This window comes from Astyanax mexicanus, chromosome 6 (assembly GCF_023375975.1).
Source record: "Astyanax mexicanus isolate ESR-SI-001 chromosome 6, AstMex3_surface, whole genome shotgun sequence".
Classification (NCBI taxonomy): Eukaryota; Metazoa; Chordata; class Actinopteri; order Characiformes; family Acestrorhamphidae; genus Astyanax; species Astyanax mexicanus.
In genome coordinates, this window is record NC_064413.1 from 53,782,182 (window position 1) to 53,805,041 (window position 22,860).

The 22,860-nt window shown below is 36.2% G+C and overlaps 2 protein-coding genes across 5 annotated transcripts in view; both read left to right on the top strand.

The window, feature by feature from the left end:
* Nucleotides 1-1,625, top strand: part of arhgap29a (Rho GTPase activating protein 29a) — a 106,973-nt gene extending 105,348 nt beyond the window's left edge. For all 3 annotated transcript variants that reach the window (XM_049480872.1, XM_049480873.1, XM_049480875.1), the window contains one exon: nucleotides 86-1,625. In XM_049480872.1, coding sequence (XP_049336829.1) covers nucleotides 86-1,119 — 1,034 coding nt within the window. In that variant the 3' untranslated portion in view covers nucleotides 1,120-1,625. The remainder of the gene's footprint in view (nucleotides 1-85) is intronic.
* A 3,878-nt stretch (nucleotides 1,626-5,503) lies between these two features.
* The window catches only part of abca4a (ATP-binding cassette, sub-family A (ABC1), member 4a), a 133,672-nt gene continuing 116,315 nt past the window's right edge, over nucleotides 5,504-22,860 (top strand). For both annotated transcript variants that reach the window (XM_022666636.2, XM_022666637.2), the window contains exons 1-6: nucleotides 5,504-5,606; nucleotides 9,410-9,516; nucleotides 10,715-10,808; nucleotides 11,859-12,000; nucleotides 13,189-13,328; nucleotides 19,790-19,917. In XM_022666636.2, the coding sequence (XP_022522357.2) occupies nucleotides 9,451-9,516; nucleotides 10,715-10,808; nucleotides 11,859-12,000; nucleotides 13,189-13,328; nucleotides 19,790-19,917 (570 nt within the window). In that variant the 5' untranslated portion in view covers nucleotides 5,504-5,606; nucleotides 9,410-9,450. The remainder of the gene's footprint in view (nucleotides 5,607-9,409; nucleotides 9,517-10,714; nucleotides 10,809-11,858; nucleotides 12,001-13,188; nucleotides 13,329-19,789; nucleotides 19,918-22,860) is intronic.

Below are 22,860 nucleotides of genomic sequence, written 5' to 3' on the forward strand. Positions count from 1 at the left end.
CAACAACATTTGAAGCCTTTGAAGAACTGATTTTCTATTAACTTTCGACAAAAGTTGAGCTAATCTTTTCCTTTTTTTCTTGTAGCTGTAGATGCAGATTCGGAAAATGTGAACGGATCTCTGTCCACGAGCCTCACGGAAGTGCCAATCTCACCAGGGCTGTGTCGACGGAACCACGTCAGCAGGGTGCAGCTCCGACCGCCACGTCCAAAACTGAGCTCGCGACCCGTCAGCATGCCGGCCGAGCGACTCCTGAACCGGGTGGACGAATGCAACTCTCGAAATTCTGCCGAGCAGCCGGAGACGAGAGGCGAGAGACACGACCCAGCGATCGAGGAGGTCTCCGAGGAGGAAAAACCCAAGCCTAGACCTAGGAACCACTATAGGAACACGTACATTGACACGAATACGCTACGTAGGACTTGGGATAAGCAGTATAAGCATTACGACATCACTCCACGGACTGCCATGATCGTGACTAAGCTGCCATCGGACGCCAACGCCAACGAAAGTGTCTCTCTTTCAACTTCTGCACCATCAGACTCCTTCTTGGAGCGGAAAACCGCTAGCTCTCTTCATAATAAAGCTAATGCTAACACTAACAAAACCTTTGCCTTATCTGTGCGTCTGAGCATGGGTGTTGAGAACAGTCCAGTTCCCACAGCTTTTAGACCACCACGGACTTTAAAACCACCACCTGGAACCTTTTACAAACCTCCAGGGAGCCAATCGAAATCATTAGCGCTAGTCAACGTGGAGTCTGGAACGAAAGCGAGGAGCATAGCACCTGCTAACAGCGCAGAGGATGAGGATGAAGACGACGATGAGGAGGAGGAGGAGGAAGAAGAAGAGGAAGATGAAGAGATAGAGGAGATCGAGGATGAAGAGGACGAAGAAGAAGAAGAGGAGAAGTTTGGCCTTGAGGTTTCTGTGGATGAACAAGAACCAGAAGCTCGTTGCCAACCTGAAACCGAAGCCGAAACCGAAACCGAAGCTCCTCCTCATTCGCCAAGCTCCAGCCCAGAGGAGCTCAACGCAAACCAGACCAAGCCAGTGTACCAGAGGTTCAGAGCCCGGCGAATGCAGGACTTCGAGAACCGGGAGGCTCACTTCGTGTAATCGATGAACACAAAAGAACTAAAACTGTGGTCAAATATAACGAACAGTGACATTTTTGACCTTTGACCTTGTGTATATAAAAAGAGAGGAAAAAAAAAAAAAAAAAAAAAACTCATGGAGCATTTCCACGAGCTGTGAACTGTTTTATATACAGAATTCAAAATTATATAGGCTTTATATAAATATATATATATTAATATATTACTCATTTGGAATGAGATGGCAGCTTGTAAATGACAAGCGCATGGACCAGTATTAATACAGGATGCACTTAGTTAGCCTACGTTACGTCACGTTGTCTTATAGAGAGAGAGAGAGAGAGAGAGCAAAAAATAAAGACTGAACACTGAACACACCGTAGAAAAATCAGGATAGAAGTCATTCATTTTACCCGTACCACTTTAAATAAGACTACCCTTATAAAGGGTTTATAAATGGTTTATAAAAAGAGTTTATTAATTATTATTGATTAAGTTGTAAATCCTTAAAAAAAATAAAATAAATAATAATAATAATAATAATAATTATATATATATATATAATGTGTTGTAACTGTAGCTTATCAATGATTATATATATATATATATATATATATATATATATATATATATATATATATATATATATATATATATATATATATATATATACACACACATTATATATATATATATATATATATATATATCACATTGATAAGCTACAGTTACAACACATCAATTGGCAACAAAAGGCAACAGTGATCCATTGTTTGCTTGGTCATTACATTTATAGTAAATAGTTAAAAACATACTTACAAATTAAAAAAAATAAAAATTAATATGACGACAGGTTTAAGAAAAACACAAAGTAAGATCAGTATTTAGGACATTTCTATTTATGTGTTTTTATATATTTATTAACTGCTTATTAATGTTTTTTAGACATTTGCAACCCAATTAATAATCCTTAATAAACTCATTAATAGACCATTCATAAACCCTTTATATAAAGGTAGTCTTATTTTAAAGTGGTACCATTTTACCACACTGTAAATGCAATCCACAAGATGCATTGCATTGCTTTTTCTCCTAGCATGTAGAATACGTGTCAAAATAAAATGAAAATAAAACCACTATTACACTATTACATTTAACTGCACTTGATCTCTTTACTGAAAATGTAAAATAAAGACATGCAATCAGCTCAAATGCAGTGTATTGTATTGCATTTCACTGTGTGGCTGTGCTGCAGATGTTCAAAAGCAAATCAGAAAATCACAATGCAGAGGATTGCATTTCGTCTAGGAGCATTGCGGAATTAGCGCAATCCAAACTACTGAACCTACTACTGAAAAAACTGTCAAAATAAAACTAAAAAAGCAGCATTGATGCTGGTTTAAACATACATTTTATTATATAAAAACATTACATGTTTAACACCTTTAAATAAACAGTTAACATCAATGTATTTTCTTTATATTTAACTGGTTAAACTTAAAATTAATGAGATGGTATGTCTACACATCCTGTAGACATTTTGTATACATCAGTGTTGACCCCAATTTGACCCCAGGCTGTTATTATAAAACATTAAAAAAAATAATCAGAATTTTTTTTTACACACATTTGTGTTGAATGATGTGAAAGTCACTATATATTCATTTTCTGGAGATTAAAATAGCTGGAGTCAAACATAATACATGTTACTATTATTGACAACATTCTAAATATGTTAAATAACAAATATTTACTTAGAAATAATATTAAACCATTAAACTATCAATAAGATCTCTATTTTCAATTTCAGGTAAATCAATGAGATTTTATAGTGATGTACATATCTCTTAAATGGCTATTTAAGTAGTCAACAAACAAGTAACTTATGTGACTATTATAATTATATTATTATTTATAATATAATAATTTTCTGTAGGTTGAAACTGCTGGGGTCAAATTGACCACAAACATAAAAGATGTTAGTAAATTACAACATAACAGGAGGATTAAAAACTGTGCCAGCCTTAATTTTTAGAATTAGAAAGTTTATTTCCACATATATCATGTGGCAAAATACTCTATAATTTTCTCTGGTTTAAAGCACAGCATGAGTGCTTTCTTCGCTTCAGACTGGCTTCTCAGCTCTGCCCCAATTTCAGTAGTAGGTGCTGATTGGACAGTGATTTCATTTCACATTTCATTTTGGCATGAATTTCGCAATGCTCCTAGACGAAATGCAATCCTGTGCATTGTGATTTGCTTTTGAATATTTACAGCACAGCCACACAGTGGGATACAATGCAGTCGGGCAGTTGATTGCATTTTATGTGCAATTCTTGTGAAAATGTAAATACTTGTGTATCGTTTTTAATAAATGTAATGTAATGGTGTTTTTGCATTTTATTTTGATACATATTTTGCATGTTAGCGAGGAAAAGCAATGCATCTTGTGGATTGCATTTACGTTTTTTTCATGGTAGTGCTTGCTTTTCAATTTGGCACTAATTCCTCTCCATATATATATATATAAATATTTCACTTCAGTCCGCTTGATGTATGTAATGCAGTATTTTATTCCAGTTTATTGGGATTTACGCGACAGTGTCTGAGTATCTGCCAAAGTTTGGTGTTCCCATTGTTTCACAGGGTTTTATTTTTATTACTGTATATTACGTTGTAACACGCTGCACATGTTCATTGTGCTGGTTATATGTTTATATCATTTTCATTTTCCTGCTCCAGTTCGGGCACTGAACTATATTTCTATACTATTTTAACTTCTGGACTCTTTGGCAGAAATGCTCAAAATCATATTTTTCCAAAGGATTTTTATACTGAACTGTCTGAACAAGCACTGAGGACTTCAGTGGTGCAAAACATGAGATATTCTGCCAAAATACGAGCTTGTTTTAATGGAACTGTATCAGTCTGTACGTTTTTTACCACACCAACCACAAGCATTTTTTCAGTCACTTTTTCATAATAATGATGTTTTCCATTTGTTGTATTCAGTGTACGAACAAACAGCTAGCCTGCAGTGTGAGGATACACTTTTGTAACTTATTAAAAAAACGTGGACAACATGAATGATGTGTGTTTTATTCATTTCGTATTTTATTTATTTTTAACTGTAATTAATGTTTGCATATAGAAATGCAACCTAGCCGATTAGCTGATTGTATTAAAACCTTGTATTTTCAAAATACGAGGTAGAAAAGTTACAAAGTTTAAAAATACAGTTACATTTTGTTTACTAACTTAGTGTTTAGATTTTATATACAGGTCTGGAAAAAAAATAATAAGAGAGCACTTAAAAATGATGAGTTTCTTTGATTTTACCAAATTGAAAACCTCTGAAATATAATCAAGAGGAAGATGGATTATCACAAGCCATCAAACCACCAAACTGAACTGCTTGAATTTCTGCACCAGGAGTAAAGCAGCATAAAGTTATCCAAAAGCAGTGTGTAAGACTGGTGCAGGAGAACATGATGACAAGATGCATAAAAACAGATTATTCCACCAAAAAACAGGGTAATTCCATAAAATATTGATTTCTGAACTCTTTATGACTTTAAACTTTATGAATATGAACTTGTTTTCTTTGCCTTATTTGAGGTCTGAAAGCTCTGCATCTTTTTTGTTATTTAAGCCATTTTTCATTTTCTGCTTTAAATAAATGCTCTAAATGACAATATTTTAATTTGGAATTTGGAAGAAATGTTGTCTGTAGTTTATAGAATAAAACAAAAATATTCATTTTACTCAAACATAAACCTATAAATAGTAACATCAGAGAAACACAGAACATAATTCAGGTCTGAAAGTCATAATATTAAGAGAGTAAAGTCATAATACGAGAGTAAAGTCGCAATATTACGAGAGTAAAGTCGTAATATTACAAAAGTAAAGTCGTAATATTTCAAGAAAAAAGTCGTAATATTACGAGAGTAAAGTCGTAATATTACGAGAGTGATTTAAAGTTTAAATCACAAGAATATCAAAAAGTGTTTCAGTGTTGGTTGTTAAAGGGGAATGAAGTGGACATCTGTCCAGCTGCATGTTGGGTAATGGTAATGAACAGTTCAGGTTTTGATGATGGTGCTCATCACTAATTAAACACTAAACAGCATTAAATAATCTGTATAACAGGCTGGTAACATCATGTTTATTCTATATTACTGCAACTAATAATGCTGTTATTAGTGACTTTCACATAATAAGGTCATAATAAATAAAGCATAATGCATTTTATAGTCTAAATGAATGAATTTATGTAATTTAAAAAGCAGTGTTAGGGCTGTAGTGTTGGAAGAAGTGAGTTTATTTATGGACTGCCCGGCTTCCCATAGCAGCGATGGAGGAGACGGATTAGACCAAGCTGATTAGAGGCTCTGCCTGAGTCTCGGGTGGAATCATGTCCAGCTTTTGCACTGAGACGCGTCGGCCTGAACACGGCCGGGCTCTTCATCCTCCCATGTAGCCGCAGAGGAACATCTTCCACCTGAGGTGAGTTTTTTAGTGTTTCAGTGTGTACAGTGAGTTCAGTGTTGGGTCAGGTGTTCCTCAGCTGATGGACGGGTGGAGGAGACGTGGAGATAAGGTGTGGATAAGTGGAGATAGACACTGTTTATAGAGATAATTTAGCTTTGCAGTTCAAAGGAGGGCAGCTAGGTCATGTATAGCACTGATAGAGCTGCCCTGAGGTCAGGAGAAAGTGTAGATCAGCTATTTCAACATTTAAAGTGGCTGGAGACGTTTTGTAAAGAAGAACGGACTAAAATACCTTCAACCAGAAGCCAGACTCTTATTGGAAGCTATAGGAAGAGTTTAGAGGCTGTTAATTTCTGCAAAAGACCTATATAGCTATAGACTATAGCTGACCAACACTGTCCACACTACTTTAAAATTCAGTGATTTTAGCTTTTATTTCTATATTATTTTATTTATTTATTTTATAATAAAAGTTTTAAAAAGACTCTTGGAAATTGGAGAAAACTGGTACAGTAAAGGTCAGGTCTGGCTGACCCACATGGCAGTGTTTTTACTCAGATAAATTTACAATTATTTGTTTATGTGATATATTATTTAGAAATATTCTTTAACATTATGTGCTTGAGAACCTTTATAGAAAAATCTTTAGGCTGGGATCTGAACTTTCTGCAAAAATGAATGGGGAAAAAAATGCCTTAAAAGAGGTGTAGAAAAAAAGGCGGGAAACAGAACAAAGGAAATATGTTACTATTGGCTTTTACAAACAAAAATACAGCTTTCAGCTCAAAGAAACAGATTTTTTTTTGTTCTATAAAGCTCCATAAGCAGGTTTCCTGTTCTGAATAACTATTAAAAAATGACTATATAAATAATATTGAAGCATATTTATAAATAATTAATCACATGAACAAATAATTGTAAATATAGTAAATATAGTTTAATATAAACAGGAGTAATTTTAATTGCGTCACTATTTTTGCTGAACCATTTTCTGTGCTGTCCTGGAGAACGGCCAGTATTTTCAGTTTACATCCTAGATTGTTTAATCAGTTTTTCATTAAAATCAATCAATATTTTTTTCACTCAGTAATTCATTGAGAGTACCCCTCATTTTCAATGCAGCCGAGCATTTACAACTTCAAGTATTTAATCAGGTGAGCTAAAATAAGCAACTTCATAAACAAAACAGTAAAAATTATATGCTAAAATAAATCCGGTGCGACCCAAACCTGTGTTCTTCTAACTTTGCTGTTCTAACCAGAGGTGGAAAAAGTACTGAAAAATTGTAATTAAGTAAAAAGTACCTTTACTTTGCTAAAATTCTACTCAAGTAAAAGTACCCATCTAAAAATCTACTCGAGTAAATGTAAAAAAGTACTCAATTTAAAATTTACTTTGAATAAAAGTTATATAGTTACTTTTAAGAAACAGAAATTTTAACTCAACTAAACTCCGAACGCACTGAGCTCAGTCCTCAGCCCCCCCCCCCTTTTTTAGTTCTGATAAAACAGAAGCTTTTCTGACAAACACCCCTTGATTTTATTTGTTTCTCCGATTTCTTTTATTACATTTCTGCATTTTTTTCCATTTCATTTTATTTCATTGATATCCTCTGTTCTTGTCACCCCTCTACAAAGGTGAAGTGAGGTGTGAGGCTTTGGCCTGTGTTTTTATACCACGATCACACGCCGGGGATTCTGGGAATTGGAGTTTTGGGGACCAACTCTAATAATTCATCAAATTTTTTGGCCTCCCGGAAACTCAACTGGCCAACACTGTCCACACTGCTTTAAAATTCTGTGATTTTAGCTTTTATTCATTCATTATTTAATTACTTTACTCATTTTAAAATAAAAGTTTTAAAAAGACTTGGAAACTGGAGAAAACTGGTTCAGGAAGGGTCACGTCTGGCTGACCCACATGGCACATGGCAGTGTTTACTCATTTTACTATGTTTACAATTATTTGTTCATGTGATTAATTATTTATAAATATGCTTCAATATTATTTATATAGTCATTTTTAATAGTTATTCAGAACAGGAAACCTGCTTATGGAATTTTATAGGACAAATGTTCAGGCTGGGATTATAACTGGCTGGAGAATGAGTGGAAAAAATGCTGTAGAAAAAAAGGCGGGAAACAGAACAAAGGAAATGCCATTATTTAGGAAAAAAAAAACTAATTTTACCTCAACCAAACTCCAAATAGAATGAGCTCAGTCCTCCCCTTTTTTGAATTGTAAGTAAACAGACACATTTTTTTGTAAACACCCCTTGATTTTATCTCCAGTTTCTTTTATTACTTTTATTATTTGTTAAAAATAAAAAAATTCTCTTCATTTTTTGTCATTTTATTTCATTGATACCCTCTGTTACCAGCCACCCCTCTACAAAGGTGGGGCAGGTGTGAGGCTTGGGCCTGTGTTTTTATACCCTGCTGCACAGGTGTGGCTGGTTGGCACTGATCACATGCTAGGGATTCTGGGAATTGGAGTTTTTGGACCAAACTTTACTGATTTATCACACTGTTGTATTTACTCCTTTCCAGAAAAAGACCAAGCGATGCTGGCCAACTATAACTGGCCAACACTGTCCACACTACTTTAAAATTCAGTGATTTTAGCTTTTATTCATTCATTATTAAATTACTTTACTTATTTTAAAATAAAAGTTTTAAAAAAGACTCTTGGAAAATGGAGAAAACTGATTCAGGAAGGGTCACGTCTGGCTGAACCACATGGCAATGCTTACTCACTTTACTATATTTACAATTATTTGTTCATGTGATTAATTATTTATAAATATGCTTCAATATTATTTGTATTGTCATTTTTTTAATGAACAAATTTTTAGAACAAATGTTCAACTAAGGAAATTTTGCTATTGGCTTTTACGAACAAAAATACAACTTTTAGTTCAGAATTCTTTTTTTTAACTCAACCAAACTCCAAACAGACTGAGCTCATTCCTCCCCTTTTTTAAATATGTAATAAAACAGAAGCTTTTCTGATAAAAAAACAAACAAACTTGATTTTATCTCTCTGTCCGGTTTCTTTTATTATATATATTTTTTTACATATTTTTTCCTCTTCATTTCTTTGATACACTCTGTTACCGACCACCCCTCTACAAAGGTGTGGTGAGGTGTGAGGCTTGGGCCTGTGTTTTTATACTCTGCTGCACAGGTGTGGCTGGTTGGCACTGATCACATGCTGGGGATTCTGGGAATTGGAGTTTTTGGACTATGCGATGCTGGTCATGCTACTACAACTAGCCAACATTGTCCACACTACTTTAAAATTTAGTGTTTTTTTGTTTTATTTATTTATTTATAAAAAAGGTAGTAAACAGAACAAAAGGAAATGCCACTTTTACAGCTTTTATCTAAAATAAAAACATTTTAACTCAAACAAACGGAATTAGCTCAGTCCTCGCTCTTTGTTTAATTCTAATAAAACTGAATCTTTTTTGGATAAACACCCCTTGATTTTATCTGTGTCTGGTTTTTTTTTAATACTTTATATTTTTAATTTAATTTAATTTAATTTAATTTAATTTAACTTCATGTAATTCCTTTTGATACCCTTGGTTCAATCAGTAATACATTGAGAGTACCACTCATTTTCAATGCAGCTGAGCATTTACAACTTAAAGGGACTGAAAAAAATAATTAAAATTAAATTAATCCTGCTGGTTTGACCCAAACCTGTGTTCTTCTAATGTTGCTGTTCTAACTATCACAGTACCACATTGAATTAATTGTGTATATTATTATTTATATTGGTATATTTATCATTTCTGTTGATTTGGTTTATAGGTGAGCTGTAGCGGACCCCTGAGGGGGTTAGGGGTGGAGAAATGGGAACGATCAGTCAGGTGCGGCTCCTGCTATGGAAAAACTGGACGGTCCGAAAGAGGCAGAAGGTATGTGAAATTGTACAGCTGGATTTATGGCGTGTCGGTGTGTCTTTGGTATCGTGAGAGCGCAAAAATACACCTTATGCAGCTCAAAACGTGCAGAAGGCATGAAGGAATTATCTTAATCAGTGTATCAGTTTTCATTTCCTTTAAGAGGCAGGTGAGCTCTGACTTTGGTGTGTTCGTATCTTAACAGCGTGATGTTTTTGTGCATTTTAGCAGAGACAGATACTGATCTACATGTTCACACTGTGAAGATACACCAGCAGCTCATTTAAGGGAACAGCAAAGTTATTTTATATTCTTTATTCTGTTTATTGTTGAGTTAAAAGTCAGGGTTTGTGCCCCTGCAGTGCATCCGTTTGTGTGTGTGTGTGTGTTTAATAAGTGGAGGTGTTCGAGCACTGGAGCACCAATAGGAATGGACTCTGACTGTTTTAATCAGTCAGTGGAGCTCCTGTGTTTTCCACCACCAAAATACTGTATAAAGAAACATGCCAGAAATTTATCTGAACACACCTCACTTCCAGACCACCACACCCATCAGTGTATTTATTTATTCATAAATAAAAGACTTGAAAATAGACTGTTGAAAGTGTGTAAGATAGCAATGAGCATTCCTATCTCAGCTACATACTTTTACAGTTTCCTGAAATGAGCTGCTGGTGTATCTTATCTCACAGTGTGAACGAGCAGCTCAGTATCAGTCTCTGCTGAGACGCGCAAAAGCACCACGCTGTTAAGATACGAACACACCAAAGTCAGAGCTCATCTGCCTCTTAAAGGGAATGACAACTGACACACTGATTGGTTTATTTCATGTTATTAACTACACCCATGATTAATATAGAGAATTAATACATGCCTTTTATACCTTTTGAGCTGCACAAGGCTTATTTTTTTCACCTCATGATACCAAAGATACACCGGCATCCACATTTGTCAGTCTTTGACATTTTTGTTGAATTGTTTTAATTTGTTGACAAATGGGTAGTAAAATTCTTAAATTCGTAAAATACTAGTTTTTGTTTTTAGGTATTAATTTTTTTAGTTCTTGTCTTGTTTTTACTGTCAAATATAGGCTGTCAACAGATGTTCTTCCTCATAGTTCACATTATCAAAATGATTAAAATTAACACTGGTGATCAGAGGAGCCCAATTCCCACTATGCACTTCTGCATTTTGCTCATGCTGTGTTTTTTAGATGCGGTTCTTCATGGAGATCATGTGGCCGGTCATGCTGTTCATCGGACTCGTCTGGTTAAGAAAAGCTAATCCACTCTACCGTCAACATGAATGTGAGTTAAAACACTTTTTTTACTTGATTTTACTTATTTTTTTATTTTTTAATATATATATATATATATATATATATATTCTCTATTACTGAGTGGCAAATCTTATTAATCAAAGCTGATGATCGTAAGTTTTGGGATTTGGAGGATTTACTGCCCTCTCTGGTGAAAATGGGTAATTACACCGAGCATGTGGAAGAATTATTTTAAACTGGGTGGGTGTGATGCAGTCCTCTTCTGAGCAGATGAATCCGATTCCAGGTTATGTTCAGTCAGAGAGAGAGAGAGAGAGAGAGAGAGAGAGAGAGAGAGAGAGATCAGTCAGAAACTTCACTCCTTCGTTTCTTTGGTTGTACTATGAGTGAATGAGATACTGAGCTCTGAGTTTCCTCTTCTGAAGTCTCCATTGCTCCTCCAGCCGCTCGCGTTCAATAAAACTGAGCCGGATCCTCTTTTTACAGGCTGTACGTATGACATAAGTACGTAAAGATACGTGACGTGGCCAGAAGAAGAACTCTGGTGAAAAGCGACCCGACACCCCAGTTTTTAGAATGAATATATTATTAGGATTAGCAGGGATGGTGGTTTCAACACACTGGTACCATTAAACAGAATATTTTATCCATATTCTTCTCCATTCAGAAATGCTTCTGCTTTTAGTTTAGAAAAAAAAGAATATGGACTGCCACTTTAAATTAAAATACTCAGTATAAAAAATACATTACATTTAAAAAATGTGAGTAAAATAGAAGTTAACTTTTTATTCAGTCAGAACAGTGGGATCTGAAGACTGAGCTGAAGCACTGCCCTCTAGAGGTCGGGGTTTAAACACAACACTAACTGAACCACTGTCTGTCACCAGTCTAATAAATGTAGTCTTATAATTTAAAAAAAAAACAATCAATACACTGCTTTATATAAAAAATCAATACAAAATATTATGATAAAATACAATATAAATATTCTAAGATATTCAAAGTGCAGTAAGTGGTTTGTGTTCAAGGAAATCGAAATAAAGAAAAATGCTGTTTGATGTTTTTTTCACTGTTTTAGGTCATTTCCCAAATAAAGCCATGCCCTCTGCTGGAGTCCTCCCATGGATCCAGGGGATCTTCTGCAACGCCAACAACCCCTGCTTCCAGCACCCGACTCGCGGAGAGTCTCCCGGCCTTGTGTCCAACTACAACAACTCCATGTGAGTTTACTTAATTTAATACAAAGCCTAAAATAATTAATAATCCACTATGCTGCCACTATGACTGGGAGATTGTTGGTTTGAATCCCAGTCATGCAGCTTGCCATCATCTGCCGGAGCCCTGAGAGAGCACAGTTGCCCTTGCTCTCTCTCTGGGTGGGTACAGTAGATGGCGTTCTCACTTTCCCCTCATCACTCCAGAGGGTGATGTGGATCAGAACAAGGCTGCGCCTGTGAGCTGATGTATCAGAACCGAGTCACTGCGCTTTCCTCCGAGCGTTAGCACTGTGATGCTACTCGGCAATGCTACAGCACCAGCAGCAGTTCAAAAAGAGGCGGAGTCTGACTTCACGTGTGTCATGTGTCTTCATCCTTCTTGTGTTGAGGCATCACTAGTAATGGGGGATATACAGCTGACTAGCGGGCCAGATACATTGGTAGAAAATTAGATATAAAAAAACATAAATAATAAAAAATGTGGTATGGTTTATTCATGCAGTTTGTATTTTTCTCACTACTGGGGCATTTATATTTATTCATATTTAAATGTATGGCCTTCAAATCTTTTAAATTGGAATGAATAACAGTATAAGCTGCTTTTATATATATTTTAGTTTGGCAGTACAATTAATTGTAGACATGACTTTAGTAATTATTGCTAAGTTTAATATTGACAAAGTATAATAACATTCAATATTGAAATAAATATCTAGAATACATTGTTTCTTAAGAATGATATTTAAAACAAGTAAAAGAATATGCTGCAAACGAGTTGTCAGAAAACCTACAGTACATTTCCCTGATAAATGATCATTCAGTTTGTATTGCTCTTTAAAGAGGGTGAAATATGTCATTATTTAGTCATCATATTAATCAATATATCAAAAAAGCAAAACAAACATTATTTAATGACAATTACATCATGTATTGCAATAGTGTCTGGTAAAATATACTCTCTAAATTAATAGTCATGGTCAAACATCTTAATCTTTACACACATCACAGCTGAAATTGCATATAAATTTTGCATAAAAGTGTAAATGGACATTTCCAATGTATTACTTTTTAAGAGGCTTTGTAGTGATTTACCGCAGGATTAATATATATATATGTGTGTGTGTGTGTGTGTGTGTGTGCATTCACTACTCTTCTCCTATCTTATATGATTGTATAATTGTTTCTCCACAGACTGATTCGGTTTTGGTCAGACGCACAGGAGCTTCTTCTGAATGATCCAGAGTTCCTGCATTTGGGCAGAGTGTGGAGAGAGCTGTCCTCCATGACTAAATTCATCAGAGCGATCCGTACACATCCTGAATGGATCGCAGGTGAGTCAGGATGGTCCAGTAAAAATTCAGTAATAATTTTCTCATATATGAGATTTTTAACCTGTGTTAAGGCATGTATTGGGTTGTTTTTACACTGTACAGGGTTCCTACACTTTCTAACCAATACATTTCCATGATTTTTTCATGATTTTCATTTCCATGCAATCAAGGCAAATTTTCATGACCATACGATTTTTAAAACCAAAAAAACAACTAAAACTATAATCGAAATTGATTATATTAGGCCTAAAATGAATCTGGCACACAATCTTTAATAATATAATATAAAATGTGTGTCAGATCCTGAAAGCTCCATGGTGTAGAGCTTAAATTACTGAATTAACTCTGAGCTGATGTACTTGTAGCTCAAAATAGATTTTCCCCATCGATAAACTGAAACACAAAGTTTTGTAGACCAAATTTCCATGATTTTTTGGCTGTATTTCCAAAACGTTCTGGGAATTTTAATTTTTTCAAAACTTATCCAGGCCTGGATATTGCTATTTTCAAAGTCCATGACTTTTCCATGACATGTCACACCTTCCAATGCCTAAACAGACTTCATACCTTCACAAACTCTAACTCCCAGAATGCACCTCGCAGTCATGTGTCTTAGCCAGCCAATCAGCACCTGATTGTTAGATCAGCCTCACTTGTGTACTAATTACTTTCTGGTGTTTTTCCCATTGTATATACCAATCTCTTTGTCAAGTTTTATTTGTGAAGTATTGCCCCTGTTTTTCAGCATTATTTCTTTGTTTATCTATTTCTGTAAATGACCTATTTTTTGGCTTTTGTCTCTGATTTCATTTTGCCCTTTTGGATAGTTTCTTTCGGAAGTTTCTAAGCTGGTTTTGACCCTTATTTTTCGTCTGTTTTTTTATTGTTTATCCCTTATGGACTGTGATTTGGCTCTAATGTTTTGGTCAGTCTTGTTTCTGGTTTGTCCCGTTCCTTGTACTTATAGATCAAGTTTGTTGGTTAAGCTCTACTCCATTTTTCTTTTATTGCAAGCTTTTACTGCACTCTTGTTTGTGCACTCCTGTTGTGCATGCTGTCAGCACTGATGCATTAACAAATGCTATTAATCATGCTACAAAAGCTGACCGTGGCAAATAGCATGTACTTTTTATAGTGAGCTATAAGAGTGAATTCTCAGTGATAAGCCCAGCTGTAGTCTGAACTCATTCATAGCTCCTGAGATTCTGTCTGGGATTAAAGTGAAACTTAACGTGAAGCATTGCTCTGTTGAGTATGCGTGTCAGTTACAAAATATAAAATGTTCAGACAGATTTGGGAGATATGGATCATTTTATAAAGATTGTGTGAATAGCCTACAGTAAATATAAGATTTGGCATAAAAATTTCAGCCAGTTTTACCTGCTGTATGAACATAGCCTATGTTCATTACTCGCTGTATAAACATAATACCATATTGTACACCTTACTCAGGGCGTGCCGCAGATGGGCATGTGATGGAGGTGTGTTGAGGTAAAAAAAAAAAAAGTCTGATGTGTTTCTCTTCTGATTGGCGCGAAAGTAAATAAAATGAGAGGATTCTGTGTTCCAGTGTGTATATCTGTATAGTTTATAGCTGCTTTAACACGGAACGCTAAAAATTGGACGCTGGGCTTTCAAACAGTTTGTTTTCAATGGGACATGCAGCGCAGATTTACATGAATTAAACGTATAAAAAAGTCGAGCTGCTGCGAGCAGTACACTCTTAGTGTGTAAACAGCATGGAGCAGCAGAGACAGTGTTTGTTCATAGCTGTGGTAATTAGCGTTATCTGGCTTATATACCACAATAAACTGTACCTTATTCACAGTTTAGCTCAAGTAAAAGGGATATATTCGATAGTTGGGTCGGATCGATAGTTGTACCTGAGTGTGATTACTGTTTTCCAGAGGTGGAAAGTAATTAATTACATTTACTCAAGTTACTGTAATTGAGTAGATTTTATGAGTAATTTGTAATTTTTAAAGTAGTTTTTAATAAAAATAGATAATTTTACTTTTATTCAACTACATTTTGACACAAGTAATTTACTTTGCTACATTGGAAAACTCCTCGTTACTGAGTAAATAATAAATTGCTGGGAAAAAAAAACAAATGTCTGAATTAAAAAAATATATATATAATTGGCGTGGATGCACTGGCACACTGATGCTCTCGCGTGGAAAAACGAGGCAATAACGTCCTCATGCAATACAAAATGTCCCCTGCCAAACAGAGCTGTCAGCTTTCAAAACGTCCACATCAAACCTGCGAAAGCATGTGCTGGTGAGTATTTATATCATTAAACAATCTGCTTAAATGTTAAAAAACATGTAAATAGCAGTTAAAGCAGAGCAATGGCAAGTTAAAAAATAATAATGAACTGTAAAACTATAAAAATACAGTTTATAGTCACATATATGACCATGACATTTTAACAGTTAAGAAAAAAAAAAATCATAGAAACCTATACCACTTGTTCTTGAAAATGTTTTATGAGGTGGTCTGAACAAATACTGCCTGAAAGGTTTAAATTATTATGTGGAATAATAGTTCATTAAAAAACGATTTAATTTATGATTTGTTTTACTTTTTTACATCAAATAATTAAAAGTAACTATGTAACTTTTACTCAAAGTACTTTTTTACTTTCACTCGAGTAGATTTTTAGAGGGGTACTTTTACTTTTACTTGAGTAGAATTTTAGCAAAGTAAAGGTACTTTTACTTAATTACAATTTTTCTGTACTTTTTCCACCTCTGCTGTTTTTACACCTGCTCAATCGAACCACACTAAGGCCACGCTCTACGCCCTGAGGTCAGATGGGACTGGTTCCCTTTCAGAATGAGTTCATTTTAAAATAGCTCATTTAGAAAACACTTTTAGGATCCAGCACCTCTTTTGACTGCACCTGGTTTGCCTGGAGGAGGCTAATCAGCTTACCCCTCCTCTACCATGTATTTTTAGAGAGCACTTTCTATTTGTTTACCCCTGTACACGCAAACAGGGACAGTCTGGGTCTGGTTTCTCTATTCCTGTCAGCTGCTGGAAAAACTGAAGGACCAGTCAGAAGTTTGGACAGACGTGTTTTTCATGTTGAATAGCTTAAAAATAGCGGTAAATAGAAAGAGCTTGGCATGTTTTAGGGTTGCCACCCTTCCCTTAAAATACGGAATTGTTCTTTATTTAGCAACTAAATGTTGCATTACATATTAAACCAATACAGGGGTTGGACAATGAAAGTGAAACACCTGGTTTTAGAGCACAATAATTTATTGTGGCGACGGACAGTTCTGGGTTAGCACCCGAACATCCCTTTCAGACAGCTTCCTCTTACAGCGTCCACAGTTAATCCTGTTGGATGTGGTTGGTCCTTCTTGGTGGTATGCTCACATTACCCTGGATACCGTGGCTCTTGATGCATCACAAAGACTTGCTGTCTTGGTCACAGATGCTCCAGCAAGACGTGCACCAACAATTTGTCCTCTTTTGAACTCTGGTATGTCTCCCATAATGTTGTGTGCATTGCAATATTTAGAGCAGAACTGTGCTCTTACCCTGCTAATTGAACCTTCACACTCTGCTCTTACTGGTGCAATGTGCAATTAATGAAGATTGAAAAAAGAATGAAGAATGAAACCTCCCACACTAAAATGACATGTGGTTAAGTTTCATTGTCCAACCCCTGTATATATATATACATGTTTTACCATAACAACTGTATTTATCTGTACAATAAAAAAGTTACGAAATTATTTATTAGATTAAAACCTTTTGTACAGATTTCTGTGTATTTTTGTATTTTGTGTCCAAATATATTTATATTTTTGAGGAATACAGTGTTTAGCCTGTGATGGACGTCCCTTATTTTATATTCTAAAGGTGGCAACCCTAGCATGTTTGGAAACAAAACTGTTGGAAAAGCATCTGGTCCCAGACGTCCAGATCCTGTCTGTGGGTCTGGGCTGCAGTGTGGAGAATGCCGTTTAATTAAGTTTCCCACTTAAGCTAGATGGACATTTCTGAAGTGTTCGCTGGAGACGGGGTCAGGATGTCCCACATTCCTCCTGGTTTTTCTGGCTCTCTGTCTTCTATCAGAACAGTTCTGTCTGTTCCGCTTTCACAGGGTCCACTCAGAGCCCAGAGGAATGTTCTGAACGTGTTGATGGGCCACATTCCTGCTGACACCATTGTTGTGTTTTCCTCATGCTAATGAGCTGTTTGTTGTGTATTTGTTTCTATACTCTCGGCCTAATGCATGTATACACACTATTGGCCATTCCAGTGAGCTTCACAGTGTGAATACCTCTGATTTAGGGGGTATCCAGTATGGGTGCACAATGATATCAGAATTATATCGATATAAGATGATAATTGCTTTATTTAGAAGCATCGACAGATGATTTTAGTTATTTCAAACTCATATACAAACCGATATTTGCTGATAACGCAGGTGCTCCACTGACTGATTTGAACCCAGACAACAGTCAGCCGTCCGATGTCCATTTCTATCTTGGCTATGCAGGTGCATCATGTGCGTACACCCCCACTTATTACACACAAACACAAGGATAAACTGCAGTGCACAAACCCAACTTTTACACCATTAATAAACAGAATACAGAATAAAATAACATTGATGTTTCTGTAAATGAGCTTGCTGAAGCGGTGCACTGTTAAACTAGTAATTTAGAGGGGAACCCAGTAGGGACGCACAATGATATTAGAATTATATTGATATCAGACAGTTATGGCTTTATTTAGACGCTTTATTTTGACAGATGATTTTAGTTATTTTAAACCGATTTGATGAGATTTGCTGATACTGAGACTACAAAAGACCAACACCACTTTCTTTTAACCCTTTTAAACCCTGCGTTCACCATGGATTTTCTTTTTTTTTATGTTCTGTTGCACATAGCACTAAATGATACTCACTGTTGACCATCAGAATAGAGCATAAACCAGCCAATAAATACAGTAAGTTTACAAGGCAATGAAATAGTATCTTAGCCCCGCCCACCTTTAAAAAAAGGCAGATAAGGCATTAGAGTGTTGCAACACTCTAAAACCAACGGGACAAAGTAATAAGAGTAATAAGATAAGATATTATATATATATATATATATATATATATATATATATATATATATATATATATATATATATATATATATATATATATATACACATCCTGGACATCACGTCTTCCAGACTCTCCCCTCTGGTAGAAGGCTTCGAACAATCAAAACCAGCACAACACGACACGCAAACAGCTTCTTTCCCAGAGCTGTAGCACTCCTTAACCACAGTGGACACATCTGAGTCTCCAAACATCTCACTCACTGAACTGTATTCACAACTGACTGGATTTACAATCTGCTCACTTGCACTTTGCTTATTTGCACAGCTATACAGATGTTCCTCTGTAACTTCCTAAGCAATATTTAAGATAAACCTACCTCAGAAACATTCGGTTCTAATAATATATTCATATGTGTACAGTACAGATTTTATTTTATTTTATTGAGCTCTTAGCTCCTATCACTCTTCAGTGCTCTTTATTTCTGTAGAACTTTTAACTCTATTCTTATTCTATTTATTGTTTATTGTTCATTCTTTTGTAGTGTGATGTTTGTCTATAGTCTCTGTATTTGTTATGTGTCATACACGTGTTGCTCTCACCAAGACAAATTCCTTGTATATGTAACATACTTGGCGAAATAAAGTGATTCTGATTCTGATATACTTCTCTCCTGAAAACCCCATTTATTTGGATAGCTAAAGGCTAAAGGAGAACTCTGATATATAAAATGGATTTTGTTGTAGTAAATCATGATAAAAAGTACTTTTTATCATGATTTTGTTCTCCCAAAGCATTCTGAGATCCAGAAATTTTAACAGTTTGTCCAAACACCCTTCAGACTGGGTGACACGGGGCATAATTTACCCTGATAAATCACTTTTTACACCGTTATCCAGCTCAAAGTAGCTCCACGCCTCCTTACTAGAATCTGGAGAGTCCTGACATTTAAAACTAGGCATTAATAACATTAATAATTATGTAAAAGTTAGTTTTAGCTTAATTTTAACACATTTTTGTTGTATTAATCTTATCTTCTTTTAAACCAAACTTTATTATTATTTTATTTAATTTTTTATTCTAGTTTTCTATTATTTTATTTTTTATTCTATCTATTTTTATATTTTATTTACTGTTATTTTAAAATAATGCTAATGCTAATGTTGCTGCTCCCAGCCTTAGTGCTGGAAAAACTTCACTGAATACTATCACTATCACTACGCTCCTTAATACCTGACTGTTTATAAGATGCACTGACGATTTTTGGGAAAATAAAATGATATAGTCCGAAAAATATGATATCAGTTATATTTGCTCGGTCAGTAAAGTGATTTTGGTTCTGTCTCTGTGCTGCTTGGTTGGATGGTTGATTGCTGCACAGGTTTGGGGGTCACGGTGGAGGACATACTGAAGGACGATGAGATGCTCACCTCATATCTTCTGCGAGACGTTCCTCTCTCAGAGTCCGTCGTCCATCAGCTGGTCAAAGCCAAGATCAGACCGGAGCAGGTAATCCATGCTTATAGTGAAACACAGCCTGTAGTAAGTCCTCAAGTGACATTCTGAGTACTGAACACCCTGAAAGCATCACAGGACAAACTGCGTAAATCACGTGACTCATTTTACAAAAAGCCAGTGTGCTTGATTAATGCTTAATTTAATTTTAAAAAAATGTTTCAACCTGTTTAACTATTCACATTATTTCATAAAATTATACATATTATATGAGATCAATTCTGTCCCACTTTTTAAAAGAAAATAAAAAAATACAGGTTATGTCAAAGTTATTGTAGATTATACCACAGTTAGTTCCAACCCTGCAATGTGATTGGCTGAGAATCGTTCTATGCGTACCGTTATCAGCCGGTAATGCACTGTAACCGAAGCTAGCAACGATGCAGTACTTACAAGCTAAACAGCGCAGCTACAAACAGAGCAGCTGGAATGGACCTATTTTAACTGACGGAGTGTTTATAACCCAACAGATCATATTTTCTCCTCCTCTTTAACTCAAAATATTAACTTGCTTCAAAATATTAACACCCTTCAGACTGGGCGACACGGGGCATAATTTACCCCGATAAATCACCTTTTCCACCGTTATCCAGCTCAAAGTAGCTCCACACCTCCTTGCTAGAATCCGGAGAGCCCTGACATTTAAAACGAGGCATTAATAACTTAAAAAGTGCACAAGAAGCTTATTAAAACACTGTTTACATCGTAGAACAACTCTAGCTTCAGCTCCGAGCGCCGCCATCACTGTACTGATAATGTCATAGACATATATATACATAGACTCTGCATAGCATAGCAGCCGGCGCCAGGAGGCAGGCTATGCAGAGTCTGTGTATATATATGTGTCTGTTATTATCAGTACAGTGATGGTGGCGCACAGAGCTTTTTCAATAAGCTTTAATAAGCACCTTTAGAGGTGTACCAAAAGTCCATTTTTACACCGGAGTTTTCCTTTAAGACTATAGACCTACAGAGTTAAAAAAAAAACACATTAAACATGTTAAATGTGCAATACTTTATCCAGTTTTTGAGTAAAATGTATGAAATCAGTGTTTGTATTCAGGAACAGCCCGAGCGGCCAGCCTGGCTCTCTCTCTGCCCGTCAGCCCTCCTTTTGTGCTGCTGATTCTGTGTGTTATCTGTGTATGAAAGCATCTCTGGCGGAGATTCACACACTGGAGCGCGTTCCCCCTGTTTGGGTCCTGTGGTCCCGTCGCGCGGTACAAGACTCCCAGATTGGGGGGAGTGAAAGCGAGGGGGATCCACGGGCCACGGGGACAAAGCCCTGGACCCCAGGAATGACATTAGTGTTAGAAAGGCTCTTTATTGGTTTTCATATGGAAATTTTGTGGGGTGGATGGAACGCGGGGCTTTCTCTTTTCTTCAGGCTTTCTCAGGGCCGCCTAATTCAGCCCCAGCACGGGGGCAAAGTGCTGGCTGGATAAGCCCCTAGCAACTAATCAGATAGAGAGAGAGAGAGAGGGATGCAGTTGGACATCTGTCAGTGCAGTGACAGGTTTCTCGTACGTTACAGTGAGTCATAAATACTCGTAACCTACATCCATAAACATCTACTACACTATAAGACCCACCTGAGGCAACGATCATGGTATGGCTGTAATAATTGGCAGTATTATCAAGTATAAAGAGATGCTGTGGGGATGCTAATATATGTACACACACATTTACACACATACACACACTTGTGTGAGGGCTTGTGAGTGTTGTGGAATGTAGACACATTGCTTAAGTGGCCCCCACCCTGCTACAAACTGGCAGTGTAATAAATGCATACATGTGTGTTTTAGCCCTATTTTAGCTTGGTTCAGGGCGTGTCAGTGTGTATTTGTGTCATGATGAGCACAGAATTGCAGACACGTGCAGATACTGATAAAAATATATGTTTATTATAAAAATAAACAGATGTAAGACGTGGTTGATACAGAAAACAGTTAATCACCAGAAACCAGAGCAATGTAGACAAAACCATACCATAAACGAGAGACAGTCCAGAGTTCGTACACGAGAGATCCAATGTCAGAGGTAATCCAAGAGGCAGTAGTGAAAACACAGTCCAGGTAATACACAAGCAATCCAGTATCAGAGGCAAAGGCAATAATCGGCGTCGAGAAAACAAAGGCAAGGTCATACACAAGATAAACTGAGACAAGAGATATAGAACGCTTTGTAAAGAGGAGAACCTACAATACGCGGCGTGGGTGTTTGTGTGGAGTGCTCTTATATAGTGCCAGTAATCAGTATTCGGGACTTCCTGGAGGAAGCAGGTGAGGTGTCACGTGACCAGGTGAGTGCGTGATGTCAGCGGGTGGTGCATTCTGGGTAATGTAGTTGTTGACCTGAGAACCTCCGTTAGAGCTGGGTGTGGAAGGGACAGGGGAGCTAACAGCACCAGACGTGACAATTTGGTGTTGCTATCATAACGATGGGAAAAGTACACTTTTCAAGGTTCAAAACAAGCAAAAGTCATGTACTTATTCTATTAATTAATAATGGTTGTGAAAACATGGCTCAAGTGGCCCCCACCCTGCTACAAGCGTGCTATGTATTGCATGTATGTTTTACATATATTTTACCTATTTTAGCTTGGTTCAGGGCGTGTCAGTGTGTCTTTGGTGTCTTTGCTATCGTAACGATGGGAAAAGTACACTTTGCATGGCTTAAAACAAGCAAGTCAGGTACTTATTTTATTAATTAATAATTGGTGTGAAAACATGGCTTAGTTGGCCCCCACCCTGCTACAAGCGTGCTATGTATTTACATATATGATTTACATATATTACATATATTTACATTTATGGATTTATATACAAAAATATATTTTACATATTTTTGACCTATTTTAGCTTGATTCAGGGCGTGTCAGTGTGTCTTTGGAGTCTTTGCTATCGTAACTATGAGAAAAGTACACTTTGCATG